The sequence below is a fragment of the Astyanax mexicanus genome, chromosome 19, assembly GCF_023375975.1.
Source record: "Astyanax mexicanus isolate ESR-SI-001 chromosome 19, AstMex3_surface, whole genome shotgun sequence".
Lineage (NCBI taxonomy): Eukaryota > Metazoa > Chordata > Actinopteri > Characiformes > Acestrorhamphidae > Astyanax > Astyanax mexicanus.
In genome coordinates, this window is record NC_064426.1 from 26543488 (window position 1) to 26565578 (window position 22091).

Consider the following 22091-nt stretch of genomic DNA (forward strand, 5'->3'; position numbering starts at 1 on the left):
TCAAAAGAAAGATTACAATTTGGGTCAAACTCTCTTTATTACTGAGTCCAGCGAACACTAATCTCTCACTTCTCTTGTGGTTTTGGTAGCAACTCAAAAGCATAACAGGCCAACCAGATACTGTAGGTCTTGTCTGATTGAGCTATTCTAGTTTTGACTAAAGTCTGCACAGTGTTTTTGTTGTGGTGCCCTGAGCAACAAAACAGTAAGTCAAGACAGAAGAAATGACATTATGCTGATCTAGCAGAAACGCAGAAACATCTGCAGGCAAAGGAAGTCCGTCTTCTTCAATAGATCCAAAATTATCTTTGCAAATGTGTGTGTGTGTGTGTGTGTGTGTGTGTGTGTGTGTGTGCAGTGCTGTTTTAGTGTATATATATATATAGTTTTATGACCCTTGGTAAAAAAAAAAAAAGAGGTATCCCTTTATTTGGATGGTTCATTATGGATGCCTCATAGCTGCTTAACTTTATTCAATTATTCAAATAACTCAAATAACATTCAACTGCATGTCCACTAAATACTGAAAAACTCAACTCTAAAGTGAAAGTAAATTATTCTCTATTAAATGTAAATCCACACCAAACTCTAACCCGAACTATAATCTGAACATTTTAGAGTTAGGTTTAGGGTTAGATTTCAGGTTTAGATTTAAGGTTTAGCTTTAAGGTTTAAGTTAAGATTAAAGTTAAGGTTAAGATTTAAGGTTTAGGTTAAGATTTAAGGTTTAGATTTAAGGTTAAGGTTTAAGGTTTAGTTCAAGATTTAAGGTTTAGGATAAGAGTTAAGGTTTAGGTTGAAGTTGACGTTAAGATTTAAGGTTTATGGTAAGGTTTAGGTTATGATTTAAGGTTAGATTTAAGGTGTAGGTTAAGATTTAAGGTTTAGGTTAAGATTTAGGGTTATATTTAAGGTTTAGGGTGAGATTTCAGGTTTAGGTTAAGATTCAAGATTTAGGGATACAATTAAAGTTTAGGTTAAGATTTAAGGTTTAGGTTAAGATTTAAGGGTTAATGCTTAAGTTTAGGTTAAGAGTTAGGGGTTAGGTTAAAATTAAAGGTTTTGATAAAGGTTTAGGTTAGGCGTTTAGTTAAAGGTTTAGGTTTAAAGTTAGGGTTTAGGTAAAGGTTTAGAGTTAGATTTAAGGTTCAGGTTAAGATGTAAGGTCTAGATTTAAGGTTTATGTTATGATTTAAGGTTTAGATTTAAGGTTTAGGTTAAGATTTAAGGTTTAGATTTATGGTTCATATTAAGATTTAAGGTTTAGGGTCAGATTTTAGGTTTAGGTCAAGATTTCAGGTTTAGATTTATAGTTCAGGTTAAGATTTAAGGTTTAGGTTAATTGTAAAAATTGTATGTTTTTAATGTTGTTTAATGTACATTACCAATTTAGATTTTATGTTTAGAGTTAGATTTTATGTTTACAGTTAGATTTTGGGTTAAGGTTTAGATTTAAGGTTCAGGTTAAAGTTTAGGGTTAGATTTATGTTTTAGGTTTAGGTTTTAGGTTTGATTAAATTAGTTTAGTTTCAGTTTTATTGGCCAAGTATACTTAACATACACAAGGAATTTGACTTCGGTAGATGGTAACTCTCTATACATTGAGATACAGACTATCATTATAGTATACAAATTTATGATAAGAATATACAAAACAAGACAATGCTTTAGGGTTAGGATTAGAATCATGTACATTGAACTAAGAGTTAAGTTGCATTTAATTGACATTGATTTAAATGTTAGTTAGGCATCTATAAGGCATCAATAATGGACATAATTGTTAATTTGACTAGTAAAGTATAACTGTAGTTTTGTTTTGACAAAACATCTAAAAGAAAAAATGTCAAGATACAAAACCTCTCATGACCTTAACATACATTTACCAACCATATGGTTCTACAATTATACATTCATCCAAGACTCCAAGCAGCTATCAATCTATCAATCTGAAAATAAAAACAGTAGATAGCAACATGCTTTAGACTGCAATTTCCTGTGGTGGTGCACAAATATGACCTAAATTAAGAAAAAGTCATCAGAAAATATAAACTGTACTGTGTTCTCATCACAAAATCAGACCACAGCATCAGAAGCTAAATTAAAAAAGGAAAGGCATGATTGGTGGAGAAACAGTGTGCATGAAAAGAAACGTGTATTACTGGACATTTAATGGAAAGATCTGAAAGCTCTGCGCAGGTTCTAGCGGGAAACTCGAAATCACGCCACTTTTCTCAGCCAATCACCAACTCCCACCTGTCCTTAAAAGACCTCCCTCATACCTGTTCTCCCCTGCTTGCAGACGCTGACATACGTTTTCGGGCGCCGGTCGTTGCCGCGTGGCTTCATGGTGTTTCTGCCATTTGTCATTACCTTGCTCTCAGTTTGCCGTTTTCGCCCGTCTGCGTGGCTGCTCGTTCGTAGTTGGCTCGTTTTCCTGCTCGTAGGATCCATGTTGGTTTGTATTGCTCTCTGTTCTGTCGCTGGCGTTTTGGTTGGATCCTCGTTATGTTTGCTGTTGGCGGTCTGGGTTCCTGTTTTGCTGGATCACGTGACCGTGTCGCGCTTGCCTTCGAGGCTTGCTGCTCCGATGCTTTGTCTCGGCTTGCAGCCGTGTGCTGAATCGTGCTGGTTGTTTCGGCTCAGTGTCGATTCTGTGGCGTTCTGGTCTAGTGCTGAGGCTTTTCTCGGCGGTGTTCGGATAGTTGCTTGGTGTTTCTGCGTTTTCCACGGCTCTGTCCGGTGCCTGTGGCTGAGTTTGTACGCTTCGCTCGAGAAGTCTGGGCTGGATGGCTGTTTTTAAACCCGCTCCTGCTGGCACCCGATAGTTTTAACCCCGCGCCCGCCCTCCGTTTTTTACGTTTCTGCTGCTCCGCACGCCTGCTTGTGTTGCTTACGTTTAGTGCTCGAAATTAACTTGGGTTTTTTATTGAACCAGCAATGTGGCGCTGATAGCCTGCTCCCTTCCTACTGTCCACACACACACGCCCACGCCTCAGTGGAGCCGACCCTTCAGACACTGCATGCAAAGTGTTTCGTTCATGCAGCACCAAAACCTAATTTGATCGATGATAAATAAACTTAGTGTACTTGGTTAATCCTCGTTCGTTGTGATCTCATTCTCGCGACGCTCCTATGGTTCGTTTATCGGTCTTGGGCTTTACTGTTGCTGAATGTTATTGATGTGTCGTTCGCGATCGATCCGGCTCAGGAGCCGACTCTTCGAAGTCAACTATTGGAACCGGCTCTATAATGGGTGCCGTTTTCTCCATTTTATATACCTTCGTATTTTACACATTAATTTAGAAGCACTGTATTTGATATTTGTATTGTGGCACTTTTTTGTTATGGAGCTGCTTTAATACTTTTTCGTATTGGGTGATTGTATTGACTGTTTCATTTGTTTTAAGTTATTTTGTCGAAGTGGCGCTATTTTGTAAATTTCATAATTGGTTGTAATACGCTTTTTTATTATAAAGCATTGTTATGCAGCTGTTTTGCTCGTCGCAAGTGCCTATTGCGCTGCTTCTTATCTCGGACCGTACCCGTTCAATTGCTTTTCTGTTCTCGCTTCCGCGCTGCTTATTGTCTCGGGCCGTGCCTGCTCTACTTACTGCTTTAGTGTCTCGCTTTCTGCGCTGCTTATTATCTCGGGCCGTGCCCGCTCTAATGCTTTAATGACTCGCTGTCCGCGTTGTTTACCTCGGGCCGTGCCCGCTCTAATGCTTTAATGACTCGCTGTCCGCGTTGTTTACCTCGGGCCGTGCCCGCTCTAATGCTTTGCTGTACTCGCAGCTCGCGTTGTTTATTATCTCGGGCCGTGCCCGCTCTAATGGTTTACTGTACTCGCAGTCCGTGATTATTATCTCGGGCCGTGCCCGCTCTAATGGTTGCCTGTACTCGCAGTCCGCGTTGTTTATTGTCTCGGACCGTGGCCGCTCTGCTGGTTACTGTACGCGCAGTCCGCATCGTTTATTATCTCGGGCCGTGCCCGCTCTAATGCTTTACCGCACTCTCAGTCCGCGTTGTTCATAATCTCGGGCCGTGCCCGCTCTGTAATGCTTTAATGGCTCGCAGTCTGCGCGGTTTATTATCTCTGGCCGTGCCCGCTTTAATGGTTTGCTATACTCGCAGTCCGCATCGTTTATAATCTCGGGCCGTGCCCGCTCTAATGCTTTACCGTACTCGCAGTCCGCGTTGTTTGTTATCTCGGCCCGTGCCCGCTCTAATGCTTTACTGGCTCGCAGTCCGCGTGGTTTATTGTCTCAGGCCGTGCCCGCTCCGCTGCTTGATTGGACTCGTGTCCGATGCTGCTTGTATAAGAAACACTCGGATGTACAGTACTGCACAGGTTCTCGATTACGTGATTCGTGGACTGCACTGACTCCGTACCTGGTCTAATTCTGGTGATTTACTGCCTTTTATTGGGTTAATTTTGTGTTGCCTGTGCTATGTTTTGTTTTATGATTGGCATGTACCTTTCTTGCAGAATTTCTACTTTTACGATGCCGTGTTTTAAAATATTAATCAACGCCGTGGGCAGCGGATGCTATTGCCTTAGAACTTTTTTAGTGGTAGAAGTTTTGCGCATTTACCGATCACGGGTTGCTTTGACGTACTGCTGTGCAAATTACGTGCCTCAATGTTAAGTATCCGATCCGGTTTGTCGTTGCTTTATGTCTTATGGTTTGTGCTGATGTTACTTTCCCTGGTCCTTTGGTTTTGGGGGTGTTCTCCATTTGGGGGTGTTCTGCATTTGGTGCTTCCTGACATTTGTTTTGACATTAATTTCGCTTCCCCTGTTATATTTGCTTTGTTCGCATCATGACTTACAAGGTGTCTATTAACAATCATCAGTAAAATGTTATAGCAGTCAATGATAATGGAAAGTCTTTTAAATCTCGGGCCGTGCCCGCCCTAATACCCACTGGACTCGTAGTCCGCGCTGCTGCAGTCGCGGGCCGTGCCCGCTCTAAATACCCACTGGACTCGTAGTCCGCGCTGCTGCGGTCGCGGGCCGTGCCCGCTCTATTAACCCTGGACTCGTAGTCCGCGCTGCTGCGATCGCGGGCCGTGCCCGCTCTATTAACCCTGGACTCGTAGTCCGCGCTGCTGCGATCGCGGGCCGTGCCCGCTCTATTAACCCTGGACTCGTAGTCCGCGCTGCTGCGATCGCGGGCCGTGCCCGCTCTAAATACCAACTGGACTCGTAGTCCGCGCTGCTGCAGTCGCGAGCCGTGCTCGCTCTTATACCCTCACCCATCTTGTTCGGGATACCTGATGTCTGAGTAAGTAATTTATGTACATATATATCTATTTATTTATATATCTATTTAATATATCTATTTAATTGCAAACAACTGGAGGCGGTTGTAAGATTTTTATACAGACGTCAAATGAATATACTGTTATAATTATATCTTTTTATATTTTTGGGGATAGGCTCCGCCCCCGCCGTACAAGTACGGCAGGATCTGCGAGGTTCCAGACGACCTGGGCTTCGACGGGGCTTTTGCCAAAGACTCTATATACACTATATTCACTATTACTAATTGTCATACGTGTTTATTGGGATTAAATCTTTCTTGCTGCACTTTGTTTCTAGAGTTTTCCTGCTAGAACTGATGGAAAGTCTAGAACCAAACACACACACATGTGCACACACACACACACACACACACACACCTGGTTACGAGGGCTGAGATGATGTCAGTGATGGTGCTGTTGAGGTCATTGAGCAGCTCCTCTATGGGGCCGGGAATGGGCAGCTGCTGCCTTAAATGCTCCGCCCTTCTGATCTGCTGTCTGTTCTGCCAAATGGTCTCTGCCAGTTTCTCACACCTAAACACACACACACACACACACATTTGGTATATGAAGCCTACAAAGTAAAAAAAAAATTGAAATATCTATGTGATACAGAAATGTGCATAAATGCATAAATCATTCTATATAGTACATAACATGCTATGTACTGTTTTATATTTAAATATTTATTTATGCTACGTTAGTATAATAAAGAACAACATACAGCTCTGAAAAAAATAAGGGAACATTGTTGTTTTATTCTATAAACTACGAACAACATGTCTCTCAAATTCCAAATTTAAATATTGTCATTTAAAGCATTTATTTGCAGAAAATGAGAAATGGCTGAAATAACAAAAAAAAAGATGCAGAGAATTCAGACCTCAAATAATGCAAAGAAAACAAGTTCATATTCATAAAGTTTTAAGAGTTCAGAAATCAATATTTAGTGGAAAAACTCTGTTTTTTAATCAGTTTTCATGCATCTTGGCATGTTCTCCTGCAAAAATTCAAGCAATTCAGCTTGATTTGATGGCTTGTGATTATCCATCTTTCTCTTGATTATATTCCAGAGGTTTATAATTTGGTGAAATCAAAAACTCATTATTTTTAATTGGTTTCTAATTTTTTCATGAGCTGTATATCTGAGATGATATTGTGTGTGTTATATATTTACCATGACTGAAGAATGTCGAGTCCCCCCTCTGGTGGTCCTCCGTTACCAGCCAGTTGCTGACGCCTCTTCCACTGAATTAGCTCGTCATCCAAAATCACCGTCTGCTGTTTCCGCAACAAGGCCAGTGTCTTTTGATGCTTCTCTGCCAGTCCCTATGAAAACACACCAAAAACTGTTACATAGCAAAAGTGTTGCCTTTTTATATTTATGACCCACAAATGTACATTACATACATAAACTAGAGGATCGTCTAAATAAATTGTTTATATTTTAGAGCAATCCTTGAGCAATCCAATCTACCGAGCAAAAGCAGGGAGCAAATGAGGATCCCAGCTAGGCTAAAAGCTAACCCTCCCCTAAAACAAACTGGACTACCTCACCTGAAGCAAACTGAAGCTACACTTATTAAAGCATTGGCTTATTTATTTACAGACATGCAAAAAAGCCAAGAAAGACAAAGTAAAGCTAAAATCTAACCGACTACATACTTTTCAGCTTGTTAAGAGCACATCGCACTAAGTGAACACAATGAAAGGACAGCAACACTTTCCAGTGGGATTTGGGGATAATTACAGCGCTAATCGTGGGTAGCCTGCCCCGGTGAGCAGTGCTAGCCCACCCCAGTTAGCAAAGCTAATCAGCCCGGGTTAGCAGCACTTAGCCTACCCTGTTTAGCAGCACTAGCCAGCCATGGTTATCAGTGCCAGTCAGCTACAGTTAGCAGAACTAGCCAGCCCTGGTTAGCAGTGCAACGCTTAGCCTGCCCTGTTTAGCAGCGCTAGCCAGCCATGGTTATCAGTGCCAGCCATCCACAGTTAGCAGCACTAGCGAGCCCCGGTCAGCAGAGCTAGGCAGCAGTGGTCAGCAAGCACTTAACCTGCCCCAGTTTGCAGTGCTTAGCCTGCCCCCGATTAGCAGCGCTAGTTAGCGTTAGTAAATGCCACCCAATAGCACTAGACTGAGGGACCCTGAGTTCTCCGGTAACCTAGGGCGCTATCAGCTACAGGTTTGTCCCATGTAGCTTTTTGGCAACATGGTAAAAGCGCAGACTACAGTCCGGTATACTCACTTCTGAACGGCAAAAGAGCTAGTGCTTAGCGGCTAATGCTAATGCCGCTGCACTTTAGCAGCTGAATGACTTTACTGCTCCTTACATCCTGACTAGTAAAATTCATACATAAGGTGCAACGGATTATATGGCGCACTGTTGATTTTTGGAAAATTAAAGGATTTTAAGTGCGATTTATAGAGCAAAAAATACTTACTACAGTATTTATACATTAAAAGAACTTATAATACTCAATAAATTAAACTGATTTTATTGCATTTATAATATACTTGTTATCTGACAGGTATATGCAATTCACTAATCACACTAACTCTGTCATTCAGTTAGAATTTCAGCTATCCATCCACCTGTTTGTGTGTACATATATATTCATGTATGTATGCACACCATGCCAAACCCAAGGACACATCCACCACAGTAATGATGGCTTAAATGCCACGCTCAATGACGAAGCATGAACACAGACGGGGTGGTATCAGCTGAAACACACCCTTCACCTGCTCATAAAGTATATTCTCCATTGTCTTCGGTCTCATTAAAACCTCAGCAAAGCCCATGAGCTTTCAACACACACACATAAATACACACATGTGCACATATCAATGCACATAAACTCTACTGTAAGTGTTTATATGACCGCAGGCAGCCATCAGCACCTTTCAAGCTTTAGATATCAGCTCCTGTCATTCCTGTCCACACATCTCCTGGTTAAATGTGGGTAAAAGGTGTAACACTAACTGCTTCAGGCCAGCCTTCCTCACATTCTTTACCGCTACGAACACATTCCTCAGGTCATTCATCAGGCTCTGTTATGGTTACACTGATGCACAGTAATAAGGGCTATCTAAAAATAAGCCTAGTCTATTAATGAAGCTAACATCATCAACTCTTTCCCATTACGTATCTGCATGGAAATTCTGTTTTTTATTTCTTATGGATCTCACTAAAACAAGCAAAGAGGTTTATCTGAAAGTATAGATCTTCTAAAAATGCATTTGGTTTGATAAATAGAAGAATTTAGAAAGAAACTAAAAGTGTTGTAAAGGCATTGTTATGCATACTGTCTTGCTAAGTCCATTTTTAAAGAATAAATCTGGACTTGGGGAAAATGCGAATGGGCGAAACGTGAAAAATAGTAAAAAAAAAATGTTTTCCACCAGCATTACGAATTACAGCGCTTTTTGACGATTCTCCCAACAGGCTTACAATGCTAAAGATGCATGAATTCCAGCTGTTGCTGAAAATATATCAATAATATTGATGCATTTCCGCTGAATTAAGCTTGCAATCTGTTCCATTATTTTACCTATTCGTTAGTGCTCATCAGACAACTTATCATAACTTAATTTAGTGTGTCTTTAGTGTGACAGTGTGTCTTTGCTATCGTAACTGCAGGAAAAGTACACCTTGCGCAGCTCAAAACGTGTGAAAGGCATGTACTCATTCTCTTAATTAATCATGGGTATTTGTTTGACCGTGAAATTAATTAAACCAATCAGCGTGTGACTTGCTATTCCCTTTAAGAGCCAGGTGTACTCTGGCTTTGGCAGATTGCTATTTTAATGGCGCAGATACTTTTACTTTTCTAGCTTGATCAGGTCATGGATGCAGAATAATGTTATTTCATTTTGTATTCTGTTTGTTGTTGATGGAACAGTTGGGTTTGTGCACAGCATTAAACATCTGAGTGTTGACATCTATCTAGGTTGTTTTCAGTCAGTGGCACACCTGTGTTTTTAGATAGCAATATGCCAGAAATGTATCTGAACACACCTCATTTCCAGACCACCACACCCATCTGCATAGATATATTCATAAACTCTGCTGTTATTTAACCGATTCAGGCAGGAGGCATGGTGTTGGTGGAGTGTAAGATAGAGCAAGAATAGAGAAAGTGCTCCCTTAATTTCTTTAAGCAGAATATGTGTATATGTATGTGTACACACACTTACCAGTCTGTATTTCTGTAGGGTGTTAGCCTCTCTGGTAAGCCAGGCCTCTACAGTAGCTCTCTTACTGAGGAGGCTGGGCTCTCTCAGCTGTCTGTCAGCGGGGGGCAACGTGGCCAGGCTGCTCAGCTGAGCTATGAAATACAAACACAGAAATAGAAAGGGCAGAGTTTAGTCAAACAACAGAAACTGCGGCTTGAGGTAATGTGCGATTTCCCAATATAATGAAAGATCAGTACAGGAAATTGAATGGAATAGGTTGTATTAACCCCTAAATCAGATCCATTCTTATGGCTTTGACACCTTAACACATTGCTCCCTATTTACCTTACTAAACATTATTTTATGGAAGATATAGTGCGGATCCAGACTATAAAGAAACGCATAAGGAATCATGAAGTAACTTAAAAGTGTTAAACAAACCAAAATACTCTGTGAAAAAGCATTAAGGTGCTCTTATCTGGGGTGCTGTTAAGCAGATTCTGAAGCTGTTAAATCTAAATGAACTTATCCTTTACAACAGATGTAACTCTTGGGCTGTCTTTTCCTGGGGCGGTCCTGATGAGTGCCAGTTTCATCATAACGTTTTTAAATGTCTTTAGGGCTGCACTTCAGGATTATTTCAAAGTTCTTGAAAACTTTCTAGGAATTTCTAGGTCCGTTCCTTGAGTGGTTCTGATGAGAGCATCATCATAACTCATCCTTTTTGATGGTCTTTAGTCACTTGACAACACTTTCAAATTTCTTGAAATTCTCTCAAACACAATAATAGGTTAAATATTAAGTTAATTCATTTTTTTAAAGTTCAGCACAGCTGTTAACTGAAAGCAATTCCAGGTGACTCTACCCCATAAAGCTGACAAAAAAAAATCAGAGATGTGTAAAGCATTTATCTAAGCAGGAGGAAACCTTCTTTGAAGAATCTAAAATATAAAGCATTCTGGTCTGTTTGTCACTTTTACATTCATTAAATGATTCCATATGTTTTTCTTATAGTTCTCATAGTTTAAATGGCTGCAGTATGAATCTACAATGCAGAACATTAACAAAATAAAGAAAAAACACAGAATTTAAGGTGCGTTCTAATTTTTATCCCATTTTCTCCCCAATTTGCATGGCCAACTACCCAACCCACTCATTAGGACACCAGTAGGGTGAAGACTAGCACATGCCTCCTTTGATATATGTGAAGTCAGCCACTGCCTCTTTTTAATACATCATATTTCAGACACCTTGTGCTGAGCAACATCACTCTTTGAAGTGATGTATGATGTCTACCCACATCTACCCACCCAGAGAAAGCAATTGTTGCCAATTGTGCTCTCTCAGGGTTCTGGCAGCTGATGGCAAGCTGCATGAACGGGATTTGAACCAGAGATCTCCCAATCATAGTGGCAGCACTTTAGACTGCTGGGTGTGTCCTAATTTTTGACTGGTAATGTATATTCAGAGAGTGTATGTATGGGTAGGTGAGTGTGTGTATATACCCTGTATTCGTAGACTCTCCTGGTACTGTATGATGAAGTACTCCTGGTTGTGCTGTAGTTTGCGCAGGTCGTTCTCCGTGTCCTGTGTCAGGATCCGCAGCTCCTCGAAGGCCTGGTTGATCTGCTGATATTTCTGAGACATGCTGTCTATCATCCCACCCAGCGGTGAGCTCGACTGCCAATCACAGACATATACACAAACACACACACACAAGTACACAAGAGTAACATGTTAAAAACCAGTGGTGGTTAACTGCATTCTGCATCTCATACCTAAATATTTTTAATAGTTCTTGTAAAACCTTTGGTATAGATTCTTTATTTTAAATGGAGGGTCTTCAGCCGTCACTATCATACAAAACAGTTTTTGAAGGAAACATCCTGTCAGTACTGATGCTGTCAGTCTGCCTGCTCTGGACTCTGAACTACTAAAAGGCTCCAATTCCCAGCATGCGCTCACATCGAACTTCCTGGCTGATCACGTAACGTTACAGAATTCCCGCTCCCCCAGTTACTGATTGTTTCCACCTGTCCTGTCTAGTATAAATGCCCCTCAGTTTGCTCTGTTCCATGCAGAGTACTGAATCTAGTTATCTATCTGTTTTACAACGAGTTTCCTCTGTTTATTGCCTTTTGTTACCGACTTGTTTTCTTGTTATTTGCCTTGCCCTCTCTATTGTTTATTTCGTTGCAGACCATTTTTGTAATTTTTACTTTGCTGGTTTTACCGTGTATGCCCCTGTTTTTGCCTGACTACACTCTGGTATCCATTTAAATGCTTTAAAGAAATGTTTAATGGAAAGTTCTACATGGTACTTAAGAGGCCAAAATCTTAAGGCAAACACTTTTTGAAGACAATCTAACTTCAAATTTAATTTTGATTAGATTTTTTAGTTTTACACAGCATATTCATTATTTTTACCTTATAAATTGTTATTTTATTTGACCCAAAAATTTGAATAAAATACAATTACAGAATGTTTTAACATTCAAGGAATATTTAAAGAGTTTTTATTTTTATTTTAAAGGTTTGTTCATGAATTGTATTTTTCACATTGTACATTTGTACAAACTCAATGCACTAGTCACTTTCAGACGGATGAAATGTGTTGTATTTTACTTTCATTTGTGCACTCACACTCTGGAATCCTTATATTTAGAATCCAGACCCCTGTATTGGGTATGGCATCATCATACCTAATGAATCCCATGAAAAACTAAACATTATTGATAATATTCCACTACACTGAAACTAAAACAGAGGGGTAAACGCTGAGTTCAATATCCTGAATATCCTAAATTAAAATATCTTGCTTTACTTATAATTATTAGTTATGATTCATAGGAATGCTTTAAAAACACTGTCTATTTGTGCTCTTCTGGTTCCACAATTGTGCAAAATGCGCTTGGACGCCTATGATTGGCACTGGTGCTGTGATGTAAGGTCCTGAACTCCTAGTGAACTCACAGAAAACAACATGTTGTATGTTCTATTTTAGACGAACACTAAATATTACCTGCTTGTTTTGATTGCTAACACAGACTGTTTACATAAACAGTTTTATTATCCACTGCAATTCAAATTTAAGAAAATAAAATCAGCTCACAAAATGTAGTTCTACGTTGTTCTGTTCTGATTGTCCCACATGTTCTGATTGAAAATGTAATTGTATCTACAGGTTGGACAAATAATAACCAAGTAATAAACTGCTGCTGTTCTTTGTTTAGGGTGGTGGTTGGTGGGATTCTCCTTTATAATTTAATTAGTTGCACTCCCTACCCATCCCAAAATTAAAAGGCTACCATATCGGCTATTTATATTACTCACCATTCACTCAACACAGTAAATTCCACCAAATGTGAAGAGCTTGCATATATGTGAATATTGCATGATCAATTAAAATCAATTCCTATATTCACAATATTGATTGAGTTGAATCATCACCGTCAGATCAATTTCATAACACACTGAAGCTATTTTTAGCACTACTGAACACTGAATATCTTCCACACTACAGGACATGGTGAAGACGGTTCAGTCTGTCTTCTCAGAATCTTCCAGAAAGCAGGTTTGAGAGTGAGCTTACCCAGAATGTGTTTGTTAACATACCACGGACACAATTACAGGAAATCAGACTGGCATCATCACAATACAGTACAAAGTCCAACCAGTGCCTTTCAAAGCAGGTTTTCATCTATTTGTGCTGATTTTAATATTAAATGCATCAATGTGATCAAACAAAGAAAGAAAGCTACAAGAAAATACTGAATTAATTAATATTAATTAAAAATAAATTAATAAAATTAATAAATATTATTACAAATTAATGATGTAAAACCTTAATTTAACCTACATTTTTTATTTAACATTTTAGAAAAGGTGTGCTACATATGTAGCCTGAATAAATACTTTATATATATATATATGTATATAAAAGTAATCTGATAGTTATCTGATATGTCTTTTAAATTGAAAGCAGTAGTATTCTTGAGGTGAAAGAGGATACAAATATTATATATTGTAGTATCAGTTCCCTGGCTACACAATCTCTGTAACTTCTTATATATTTATTCTAAAAACAGTGTAATATTCTGTGATTAACTGTGATTAATCGCATTTTGTTCGTCTGAAGACACAAGTTTTTATAGTGGATTTTTAAATGGAAATTAAGGAATGAATGTAAGAAATGTAAAATGCATTTATACTTATATTAGTGGTGTCAATTATAATACCAATACTAATTATATACCAATCATAATTGTATGTTTGAGGAGAGATAAAAAGAAACATGGGGCGCTGGATCAAAGAATGCACGATACATTTTATAGAGGAAACTTTTTTTTACTTTATTATAAACATCTCAGCTTGGTTGTAAGGATTTCTGAATTAGAACTTAATTTTCTGAGTGTAAAAATGGCCTTTTCACACCAGTAGTTTGTTGCTATGGTCCAAATTAGTGGATGAGTTTGTTTACTTGCAGTGTTTCTCACTTTGTTTGGTTTGGTTTCACACAATCATAAACCTAAATGCACCAAAATGCGCACTAATAAACCACAAGAGCACATTGTCTTCCCTTAGATGTCTGGCGCAGGAGCAAGAAAGTAAATATAGCGAGAAGATTCTGTGTTCCAGAGCATATATCTGTGCAGTTTAAAGCTGCTTTAACACAGAATGCTAAAAGAATTGCTATTGCACTTTTAAACACAGTGTTTTCAATGTGACATGCAGTGCAGATGTGAGCAGTGAACGCTGCACATACTGCATGTGTAAACAGCATGGAGCAGCAGAGACAGCGTTTGCTCATAGCAATATATAGCTCCAAAAAAAACAACCAGGGTGTTGGGAGGGGCACATTACGGCAGAAGTTGGGATCAAACTTTGTGTCATAATTATTTAGCGTTTAAAAAATAATAACATGTTACTGATTCAAAATGTATCGCGTGCGTTAACGCTTTAACATTGACAGCCCTAAAGATTACAACATAAGATAAAATAAAATGTTAAATTAAAATTTAAATTAAATTTGCAACATTAAAGCAGTGCAGAAGAGGACAGAAGAGTGTCAGGAAATATAATAACAATGTAAGATTAAAAATAGAAATCTATATATACAAAAAATGCAAGAGAATGTGATAATACGAAAAATTTAGGTCTGGTAGGTTTGTTGAATGTTACTATACATGTCTCTTCATTTTGACAGTATTTCATAAATATATAAAATGAACACAAAAATATACTCAAAAATACAGTATTTCACACAGAAATGTATTTACAGTAACCTATGTTAAAGGACTCATCTGTGTGTTTCGTCCAATAACATAATCATTCAATTTAATTTAATTATACCTTTAAAAATTAAATCATCTAAATGAATCAGTCTAATTATTAATAACAGTGTCATTATGCACCACTCTCACATCTGCCCACACTGTTTACACCACATTATGACAAATGGAAAATAAAAATATTTAATTGGTACAATTAAAAAAAAAAGTGTGTGTAAAAGCGTGTATTACTTACATTATTGGCTTCTCTGACGAGTCTCTGCTCTGTGTAGAGAATATGTTTGATGCATCTCACCAGCTCCAGCGGACAGCGGTCATACGTGCTCTGAAACACAACACACTCTCTGTGCACGGTGTCGACTCCTGTCATTATTCAGATGTGTTCTCGTCTTCATGCGACATTATAGCATCTATCTGCCTTTATATCCAGTCCTGAAATAATGCACCTATAGCAGCTACTGGAGCTTCAGGAAGATGAGCCGTGTTTGTGTGTGCACCTAAACTTATTTTGCTCTTGAAGTGATGCATACTGTAAATAGGGGTCTACAAGTCTATTGTGTATAGTATATGGTGTATAGTGTGTGTGTGTGTGTGTTTGTTTACCTTTAACTGTGAAGCGTAGTGGCCTAGTTTAATCTTAAGGAGGAAACCGTCTTCTCCCACTTGATGCTCCGCCTTTTTCTGTAGTTCCTGAATTAGACTGTCCAATAGACGCTTAGCTTTAAACTCCTCCTGCGGGTTCTCCAGATCTATCGCATCCCTGAGAGAAACAAAAGCCAAGAATGATCAAAAATCTAAATCCTGTAAACATAAATATACAGCTCTGGAAAAAAATGTTGTTTTATTCTATAAACAAGAGACAACATTTCTCCCAAATTCCAAATAAAATATTGTCATTTAGAGCATTTATTTGTAGAAAATGAGAAATGGCTGAAATAAAGAAAAAAGCGGCAGAGCTTTCAGACCTCAAATAATACAAAGAAAACAAGCTTATAATTATAAAGTTATAAAAAAATTGTTTTCCCTTAATAGGGAGGTGAGAAAATATTGCATCAAAATATTTGTTTTGCAATACTCTATCGATTTTCAAAAACACAGTACCAGTTATTAGTTTACCTCTAAACATTAATGTCCTACATCCTACAGTGGTTAATTTTGTGTTGTGTTTAAATCCTGACCACTAGATGGCAGTGTTGTACTCTGTCTTCAGATCCCACTAATTTTACTACGACACCTTTTTTTAATACATAACTTTGCTTACAGTATCGCAATATACTGTTTTTTTTTTTTCAAACTATGAGGCGCACCAGATTATCAGGTACACTGTCAATAAGAATCTATTTTCTATCAGCCAGTGGTTCGTCTCACGTAGCTTGTTTTAACACGACAAACACGCAGACTACAGTCCTATATACTCACCTGTGAACAGCAAAAGAACTAGGCGCTGCGGTTAGCGGCTAATGCTAATGCTTACTTTACAGCCCCTCAATACCTAACTGGTAAAATTGATTCATAAGGTGCACTGGATTAAAAGGCGCACTGTCGATTTTTGGAAAAATAAAAGGATTTAATATTGCAAAATACTAAAAGACAATTTTTCTTTGCTGTAAAATAAGTTATTTTCATTGTGAAAACTTTGGGGGTTTCAAGACTCCTACTCTCTTACACTCTTAACTAAATAATTTCATATCAGTAACAGGAATCATCCGCAAATTCTGCATGACTGAATATAGACATAAACAATCGTAAAAAAAAAGTTAATGTTTTTTATTCATTCGATTTTGATAGTTGCAGATTTACTTCAACTTTTTCAAATATTTTTTATTTGGACATTTTATATTTTCCGTGTGGGAAGCTGCTACAATTCAATTAGTATGTTAGTTTTTAGCTAGAAAATGTGCTAGCCAGTGAATACCAGACAAAGTAACTGTAATTATGATAGTAAGATAACAAACTAATACTAGTTCCTGACAGAATTCCTCAGATATGTCTGATAATATTGCTGCTGCTGAGGTATTTTTCCCCCTCACATTATTAAGTCTACCTGCACCAAACACCAGATTCATATCATCGCACAGACTTTGAGCAAGCTAATCTTTAGCCAGTCGGTGAAACTTATTAACTGACCAATTACAATCAGTAAACCCTGACAGTGACACTAGAGGGAAAAATCTCCTTTCTCTCTAAATCACCAGCAATTTCAATTAAAACACACACCAACTTTATTGTAAACAATGCCTACAGACATATCTAGCAGCTCAGATAACTACAGAAATTTAGACTGCACCCCAAGACACCAGAAAATTCATATACCAGCACCACAGGAAAAAAAACATACTATGTGGAGAAAAAAGTGGATTTGGTGTCTTGGTGTTCCTACATTGTTTTGTATGTTGTTTTAATACATGAATCCATATGAAGCTCTTTCATTATATTGCGAAAAAAAAAGTTATGTGTACCATATTTTTCACACTATAAGACGAACTTAAAATCCTTTAATTTTCCCCAAAATCATCAGTGCGCTTTTTAATCCGGTTCACCTTATGTATGAGTTTTACTAGTAAAACAGAAATACAGAGTTATACAGGAGTTTCAGTTTACTTCTCAAGCACAGAGACTCCAGAGTGGAGCATTAGCTGCTAACCGTGCTAAGCTCTAGTTTTTTTGTCATTCAGAGGTGAGTATTTTCTGCCTGTAGCCTGCTGCTAACCCTGGGTAGGACTGTTAGAACAGCATTAGCATTACCCGCTTTTCAGCAGTGAGCATTATCGGTCTGTAGTCTGCACGTTTACTGTGTTAAAATAAGATACATGCGATGAAGCGCTAGTTAATATCTTCCTGGCTTAACGCAACACTCAGGCTTCCTCGGTGTAGCTCTGTCAGCAGCATTAGCCGCTAACAGCAGCTAGACCTAGCGGAAATCTGCAAATTTAAGCTTACTGTAAACAAGCAGAAGTGCTTTACTCACACAAATAAACAGTTTTCAGTAGAAAAATCTGTGTAGATTAATGTCCAGTGCTTGTTTGACTTTAAAATATATATATTTTTAAGAATTACAGTTTTGTTTACTTACTTTGTTTGTAACTTAGCTTAACTTTACAGCCACCCAGCAGTGAGCTAGTGTTCAGCACGATTAATGGCTAATGCTAATGCTGCTCCAGCATTACTTTCTGTGGTTAGCAGCAGGCTAAATTCCGATAATACTCATCTCTGAACGGCTAAAGAGCTAGTGCTTTGCATGGTTAGCAGCTAATGCTAATACTGTACTAGTACTAGTACTAGTAATGCTGTACTTTAGCGGTGTGGCTGTACTGCTCCATATAAACTGACTGGTAAAATTCATACATAAGACGCACTGGATTAAAAGGCGCACTGACAGTTGTGGGGAAAATTAAGTAATTTTTAGTGCGCCTTATAGTGCGAAAAACACACTATGTTCAAAAAGTAAAGCCATGGAAATAAAAAAGACAATCTTGACAGCAGGAAAAAACATTAAACAAACAAAAAGTAAAAAGAAAGAATTCTTTTTTAACCTATTTAGCTGTTTTTACGTACCAGAGTTGCCCTTCTATCCACTGGGACAGGTAGTGTCGCACCTCTATAGGAAAGTGTTGGCCATAGAGAGACTGCATCTGGTGCAGGGCATCACCCTGCAGCTGCTGGGCCTGAATCCACACTGCCATCTGAAAAAAAAAGTGACAGAGAAAGAGAGAGAGAGATATTTGAGCTATTTTAGCAATTAAATGCTAATGAAATTAAAGCTTTTTGTTTTTATAAGTACTCTTAACATGTAACAGCACAATACCTTTAGTAATAAAGTTAGCTTTATATAATAAATTACATTTTCTACTCAATTTATGTTCATCAACAGGTTCTACGGCATTAACAGCACACTTTAAATGGGTGTTTCAGTGTCAACACATGGCAAAAACATGGCAAAACAAGACTGTATACACCATAACAATAAACCCTGTCATCAAAATTCATCAGAGCCAAAATAAAATATCTTCTGCTCTCCTTTCAAACGCAAACATAATTGAGAGTAAATGAGCTTTAAGTACGGAAAGTGAGAAATATTTCATATCAAATTACAACATCTTTAAATTGTTTTTATTGCCACAGACAATAACAGACACATCCCACAGCAGGCTAGTAGGAGCTGTTTAATGACATAATGACAATTATACTCAGATTATACTTTTGAATGAATTCTGAAATGATTGTGATAAGCGATATTATTGGCATTTTAAGACCATTAATCCTCCTGCTATCCTCAAATTATCTAACACAGTTTATTCTCTGGGTCAATATGATTTCAGCAATTTAAACCTTTAAAAAAATGTATAATTAAATTTGTTTGAAAAACATTAGAAAAGTTAATTCGACAGTTGCATTATGTTTATTTGATTAATCATCATTGGTTCTGGCATTATTATAATGGTATATTAGTATCATATAAGTATTTTAAGTATTGTCTGGTTAGGATAGGCCTAAAGTGAAGGAACATTTAGAGCAAGATTATAAAACTGAATGTCATAGAGACCTCAACATTATTAGCACACAAATATGTATGAAATGTTGATATTTCTTATGTTTTATGCATATAAAACAGCCTCATTAGTGAATCACAAAACTAATTTCAACCATTTCTTTAAACACTGCATGGGGCCACTGGCATAATGATAATTGAATAATATAACAAAGCAATTGATTAATACCATTTTAAACTAAATAAAATTTTAATTAATCGTAGTTTGGGGGAAAAAAAGAGACCAGTTAAAAATGATGGGTTTCTTTGATTCTACCAAATTGAAAACCTCATGAGGAAGACGGATGATCACAAGCCATCAAAGCAAGCTGAACTGCTTAAATTGTTGCACCAGGAGTGGAATAAAGTTATCCAAAAGTAGTGTGTAAGACTGGTGGAGGAGAACATGCCAAGATGCATGAAAACTGTGATTAAAAACCAGGGTTATTCTACCAAATATTGATTTCTGAACTCTTAATTATTGCATTATTTGAGGTCTGAAAGCTCTGCATCTTTTTGTATTTCAGACATTTTTCATTTTCTGCAAATAAATGCTCTAAATGACAATATTTCTATTTGGAATTTGAGAGAAATGTTATTCATGGTTTATAGAATAAATCAACAATGTTCATTTTACTCAAACTTATACCTATAAATAGCAAAATCAGAGAAACTGATACAGAAACTGAATGTGGTCTCTTAATTATTTTCAGAGCTGTTTATACCTCTTCCTTAATCTACTGCAGTCCACAGTGTGTGTGGAGTCGCAGTTATTGAAGCATGACTGGCTGAAATACTGTTCACTGTTATATATATATATATATATATACACTACCGTTCAAAAGTTTGGGGTCACATTGAAACGTCCTTATTTTTTAAGGAAAAGCACTGTACTTTTCAATGAAGCTAACTTTAAACTATTCCTAACTTTAAACAAATACACTCTGTACATTGCTAATATGGTAAATGACTATTCTAGCTGCAAATGTCTTGTTTTGGTGCAATATCTACATAGGTGTATAGAGGCCCATTTCCAGCAACTATCACTCCAGTGTTCTAATGGTACAATGTGTTTGCTCATTGGCTCAGAAGGTTAATTGATGATTAGAAAACCCTGTGCAATCATGTTCACACACCTGAAAACAGTCTAGCTCATTACAGAAGCTACAAAACTGACCTTCATTTGAGCAGATTGAGTTTCTGGAGCATCACATTTGTGGGGTCAATTAAACGCTCAAAATGGCCAGAAAAAGGGAACTTTCACCTGAAACTCGACAGTCTATTCTTGTTCTTAGAAATGAAGGCTATTCCATGCGAGAAATTGCTAAGAAATTGAAGATTTCCTACAACGGTGTGTACTACTCCCTTCAGAGGACAGCACAAACAGGCTCTAACCAGAGTAGAAAAAGAAGTGGGAGGCCGCGTTGCACAACTAAGCAAGAAGATAAGTACATTAGAGTCTCTAGTTTGAGAAACAGACGCCTCACAGGTCTCCAACTGGCATCTTCATTAAATAGTACCCGCAAAACACCAGTGTCAACATCTACAGTGAAGAGGCGGCTGCGGGATTTTGGGCTTCAGGGCAGAGTGGCAAAGAAAAAGCCATATCTGAGACTGGCTAATAAAAGAAAAAGATTAAGATGGGCAAAAGAACACAGACATTGGACAGAGGAAGACTGGAAAAAAGTGTTGTGGACGGATGAATCCAAGTTTTAGGTGTTTGGATCACAAAGAAGAACGTTTGTGAGACGCAGAACAAATGAAAAGATGCTGGAAGAATGCCTGACGCCATCTGTTAAGCATGGTGGAGGTAATGTGATGGTCTGGGGTTGCTTTGGTGCTGGTAAGGTGGGAGATTTGTACAGGGTAAAAGGGATTCTGAATAAGGAAGGCTATCACTCCATTTTGCAACGCCATGCCATACCCAATGGACAGCGCCTGATCGGAGCCAATTTCGTCCTACAACAGGACAATGACCCTAAACACACCTCCAAATTGTGCAAGAACTATTTACAGCAGAAGCAGGCAGCTGGTATTCTATTGGTAATGGAGTGGCCAGCACAGTCACCAGATCTGAACCCCATTGAGCTGTTGTGGGAGCAGCTTGACCGTATGGTACGCCAGAAGTGCCCATCCAACCAATCCAACTTGTGGGAGCTGCTTCTAGAAGCGTGGGGTGCAATTTCTCCAGCGTACCTCAACAAATTAACAGCTAGAATGCCAAAGGTGTGCAATGCTGTAATTGCTGCAAATGGAGGATTCTTTGATGAAAGCAAAGTTTGATGTAAAAACAATGTTATTTCAAATACAAATCATTATTTCTAACCTTGTCAATGTCTTGACTCTATTTTCTATTCGTTTCACAACATATGGTGGTGAATAAGTGTGACTTTTCATGGAAAACACAAAATTGTTTGAGTGACCCCAGACTTTGGGGTCAGGTCTATACTCAGGGTTCCTACTAATTTTAGGATATTTTTCATGGCTTCCACACATGACAATAAACATGCAATGTGAATGTGTTGAAAACTAATAAAATAATCTGTTTCTAGTCTCTAGTAGATCTATAAGGGGAAATGAGAACAGTGTGATTTTTTTCTTTTTTGCTAAAAACAGCAAAAAAAAAAAGGTAGTAGCCTGATGTAAAAATTAGGGGTGGGTGATATGGCGCGATATTTCAGGGTTTAATATCAATAACGATATTAAAAAAATGCTGGTGATATTACTGCTGCGATACGATATGGCACACTCCTACATTGAACTATGGATTAAATCACATAACACTCTCTCT

At 38.0% G+C, this 22091-nt stretch overlaps 1 protein-coding gene across 2 annotated transcripts in view; it reads right to left on the reverse strand.

Moving 5' to 3' along the window:
• Positions 1-22091, reverse strand: part of stat5a (signal transducer and activator of transcription 5a) — a 168688-nt gene that overhangs the window by 41403 nt on the left and 105194 nt on the right. For both annotated transcript variants that reach the window (XM_049467908.1, XM_049467907.1), the window contains 7 exons: positions 18328-18455; positions 15376-15532; positions 15008-15097; positions 10987-11161; positions 9503-9633; positions 6482-6633; positions 5683-5838 (listed from right to left, as the gene is read on the reverse strand). In XM_049467908.1, coding sequence (XP_049323865.1) covers positions 5683-5838; positions 6482-6633; positions 9503-9633; positions 10987-11161; positions 15008-15097; positions 15376-15532; positions 18328-18455 — 989 coding nt within the window. The remainder of the gene's footprint in view (positions 1-5682; positions 5839-6481; positions 6634-9502; positions 9634-10986; positions 11162-15007; positions 15098-15375; positions 15533-18327; positions 18456-22091) is intronic.